At 35.0% G+C, this 4435-nt stretch overlaps 1 protein-coding gene across 1 annotated transcript in view; it reads right to left on the reverse strand.

Annotated features, from left to right (window-relative positions):
* LOC105623125 (inositol 1,4,5-trisphosphate receptor) overlaps positions 1-4435 on the reverse strand; it is a 48256-nt gene that overhangs the window by 26352 nt on the left and 17469 nt on the right. The window contains exons 3-13 of the mRNA XM_012204522.1: positions 3127-3621; positions 2790-2925; positions 2414-2625; positions 1952-2290; positions 1719-1865; positions 1306-1607; positions 1129-1243; positions 885-1060; positions 644-799; positions 417-567; positions 167-318 (exon numbers count right to left, since the gene is read on the reverse strand). Of these exons, the coding sequence (XP_012059912.1) occupies positions 167-318; positions 417-567; positions 644-799; positions 885-1060; positions 1129-1243; positions 1306-1607; positions 1719-1865; positions 1952-2290; positions 2414-2625; positions 2790-2925; positions 3127-3621 (2381 nt within the window). The remainder of the gene's footprint in view (positions 1-166; positions 319-416; positions 568-643; positions 800-884; positions 1061-1128; positions 1244-1305; positions 1608-1718; positions 1866-1951; positions 2291-2413; positions 2626-2789; positions 2926-3126; positions 3622-4435) is intronic.

Raw genomic sequence — 4435 nt, forward strand, 5'->3', positions numbered from 1 at the left:
ATAGATATATATATATATATATATATATATATATATATATATATAAATGAATCGATATGTCTTCACTACTAAATATTATTTATGGGGTTTATTAAAAATTTGTGTAAATAGTACAGAACATAATTTATAGATTAAGTATCATTAAATGGAAATAATAAAATTAAACTTACAATCAATATCTCCCGTAGGTATCTTCCCATCGGTGGATTCATTCTCTGACACACAATCCAGAATACTAAGTAATGTCTTTGTTAAACTTAATAGATCATTAAAACTATAGAATCCAAAATAAATTAGATCACGTGCTAATTTAACAACCTAGCGAAATACGTAAGAGCAAAATTAATGAATTAATTATAGCTTATTATATATTTAAGAGATAAGTAGAGGAAATAAGCATAGGAAAAAGTATATACCTCAAATGTAAGCTTATTTTGCTCTTGATCCCCAAAAGACCACATTTTCGCAACAACGTTACATAGATAATCCTCAACAAACATGATTGTTGAACTAAATTTAGTACGAACAGCCTCTTTATTTTGGTCCGGCATTTTATTCGTATCATAACTAGAATTACGAAAAAGAAAACAAAAATTTTGATTGCTGTTTTCTATTCAAATTTTTATTAAATTTTTTTACGTACTCGTTTATGCTCATTTTAGGCGGGATTTCGGACCAAAGACGAGCATACTTTACGGGAGTTACTTGTTCTTGCGGATCTCTATCTACGTGAAGATGTAACATTAATCGGCAAAATGATGCGCGTAATTCATATGGCACTGTTTCATCTTCCATACATCTACAAAAGACAATATAATAGAAATTGAAATTGTCGAATATGATTTAAGAATAATCCTTACTTTAAAAATAAATGTACAACTTACTTAAGTATAAGATCAATGTCCAAATGTAATGACAGATTATTTAATGCTAAATACTGTCTATTCAGGCACATATTACTAAAAAGATTTAATTGATGCCTGTAATAATCTAATATTGCTGCGTCTTGAACATTTCCCATTTTTGCTCCTCTTGATAACTCGCTCAAAGACATTGATTTCTGCATTAAACATCATATTAATTTGCATATTACTACCTTTTAATAAACTACATATTAAGCTTACTAACAGCTCCACTATTCCATTCTAATACAACTTCAAACTCCTCTATAACAGTGATTTTTGGTTCAGCGTTTTCTTGCTTCTCATCGATATCTTCAACTTCTACCTGGGTTTTCACCATTCTGAAGTAAATAAAATGTATCAGAGAGAAATTAACATCGTTTGTATTGTTTATTATACTTACTTTGTTCCTATCAAAATATCCTTGTTCTTTTCACTAAGTACGCTTTTACAAATTAATTCTTGTGTCACGGCTATTGCTTTCTTATTAGAGATACACAGATCCGATAGGTAATCCAAAAATCTCGATTGCCAGTTACGCATATTTTTTCTAACGAGACCCACAAATGTCTCTATTTCCGCAGCTGTTATGTGTTTTTCCAACAACTTTCTGTTGTTATGTAAAAGCGCGGTAATAGTATCTTCCGCTAAAATATCGTAGCCAATTTGTTTTTGCATAAATGCAAAATGTTTAGCAATGTATTCCTATATAAAAAAAAATATAAAAATATTTTTTAAATAATATATATTTACAATATATTGTAATCATTCAGTCATTCATGCATTCAAATTTCTTGTATCAAAAGCTCACAATACCTGATTCTTTCTATAATCCTGTTGAGAAAGTCTGAGTATTCGGTAACACAGACGAAACATGTATTTGTATGGCGCGTGTCTCGGATCGTTAAGCTCTTCTATCCTAAGAAATGGTCCCTCACCTTCTACAGATTCCAAGAATGGAGCCTGCAATTAAAGAGTCGTAAAACGTTCTCACACTGATATCTCTACACTATCTATTTAAATCAATATCTATTTAAAAGTTAAAATACCTGCAATATTTTGAACAACTGGCCAAGAATGTATTGTTCGCGCAATAATTTTTGACGATCCCTCACAGGACCATCCTTTACATTTGTCACAACTAGTTCTAATGCTTCAGATTTATTCTGTTCATTTTCTGATCCAGCAATAAAGTACACAATGTCCTGCAGCAAGCTAGTAACAGCTCTTCGTTCATTGTGTGAGATCGTACCTTTTTCTAGTTTACTATTCATTGCCGTCAACACCTTGCAAGCATCATTTGCGAAATCTAAATCGCGTACTTCAACTGGTGACACAGATCTCAAAGCAAATGCTTCTTTATCCTCTTTACTAGTCGCGCAACCCACCTAAAGAGTAATTAAAACGTCCTAATTTAATTAATATTTCTTCGATTTATAAACTTCACTTATAATATAATATTGATGCTTAAATTATATATATAATGTAATCACTAGAATATGCTAGAATACCTTCGACATCACAGGCTTCTCATCATCCTTATCGATCGGTACACTTGTTGAATGGACCCAAGTATTTGTGCATATGTGATGTAATCTCACAAAGGACGATTGTGGAACCAAACTATCGCCCCGCGTTAAAGTTGTGGGATCTAATTCAAATAATGAGCTAATCTCATTGCTGTGCGGCACCGACACTAATCTATAGACCGGTCCAGGTGGATCTATTAAATCATACGTACAAACGATCGATTTGTCCTTAATTAACAAGCAGTAAGTATTTTTATATAGAATAAGTTATGATACATAATCATTTTCTAAATATTTAAAATACTGGATGTTATACTCTAACATATTAATTTCAAAGTATTTATAAATATTATACCACGCTTTCCCTTCACGGATTCCCGTGGTTCATCCGTGTCAACCTCAGCGGCGAGATATTGGCCAGTTGCTAGATGTTTAAATCTGAACAGTGAATTCCAGTGACCAGCACCGCCTCTACACGGATCGTGTTGCACCACCTTCATTAACAAAGAAAGAACATTTACTTATAAAAATAAGATATGTCAAAAACAATCAGTATAAACACAATAAGAATTCGAATAATAAAATGTTTGCAAAAAGTTTTGAATATTGCATGTTAAGTAAAAAAGCATCTTCATAGATAAATTTATGTAAATTAAATGAATGAAGATGCTTTTTTACTTTTTAAATTAGCTCACCTCGACTTCCCACAAGGCTTTGCTGCTGGTAGCCGCGGTAGCGCTGGTTCTGCCTGTCGTCCTGAGAAACACATGTTGCTTCTTCTTGTATTCGTCCATAGTTAAAAACTTTTCTTGCTCAGCGTGAAACAGCCGCACTACGTCACCGCCTTTGAGGATCTCCTCCTGATTCTCCCGATGCTCCATGAAGAGGGTCACCTTCCAGGAGGTGGATGAATTCACAACATTAACTTCTTTACAGCCAGGATTGTCGCTCAGCTCGTAATTGGCGGCTACATGAAGACCTTGACGACCTGCGTTTACTGGCTCCATGATCACCTTGTCACCGACGACAACACTATCGCCGTCGCTACGCAGCTTGTAGAACGGCATTATGTAAAACCACGAACCCTCGTTTCCATTCGCATCCAAATAAACCCTCATCGCGTTCTTTTCTAGTAATGCCGGCAGCCTCTTGTTAACCGTCAGGAACTTGTTTGATTTGAGATGCAATAACTGTCACAGACAAGTCATAAATAATTATATTTGTACACTGGTAGAGGTAAAAGAACAAGATAACTTAATCCTTTGATATATCGCGTATTTATATTATTAGCGTCTCAAATTAATTGCGATCTGAATGCTTCAGCGCACAGTCACATGTGAAATAATTAAATTTAAAAAAAATTAAGAATTATTAGGTGTACAACTTTGCTTCCGCCGTTTTTTTTCCGAAATTCGAGGCTTTATTGTAAAAAACTGGTTATACATTTATGATTCAAAGTATTGTCCATCGCTGGCCACTACTTTCTCCCATCTTTCGGGTAGCGTAATCCCGCGTCGAAAAAACTGGTTATCTTTTGAGGCTATCCACAAATCGATCCAATTTTTTACTTCTTCATAAGACCGGAAGTGCTGGTCAGCCAGGCCGTGTGCCATTGATCGAAACAAGTGATAGTCAGAGGGAGCAACGTCTGGAGAATACGGCGGTGGGATAGGACTTCCCATTTCAACGTTTCCAAGTATGTCTTGACCACTTTCGCAACATGGGGTCAAGCATTGTCATGCTGCAAAATCATTTTATCGTGTCTCTCGTTGTATTGCGGTTGTTTGTCTTTCAATGCTCGGCTCAAACGCATCAATTGCGTTCGATACCGATCGCCTGTGATTGTTTCAGTCGGTTTTGACAGTTCATAATACACTACGCCGAGCTGGTCCCATCAAATACAGAACATGACCTTGGACGTCAAAATCACTGTTCTTGAAGCGTTGAAATCACTCACGACACGTTCTTTCACTAATAGCGGTCTCACCATAAGTATTTGAGAGC

This window comes from Atta cephalotes (genome assembly GCF_000143395.1).
Source record: "Atta cephalotes unplaced genomic scaffold scaffold00053, whole genome shotgun sequence".
NCBI lineage: Eukaryota > Metazoa > Arthropoda > Insecta > Hymenoptera > Formicidae > Atta > Atta cephalotes.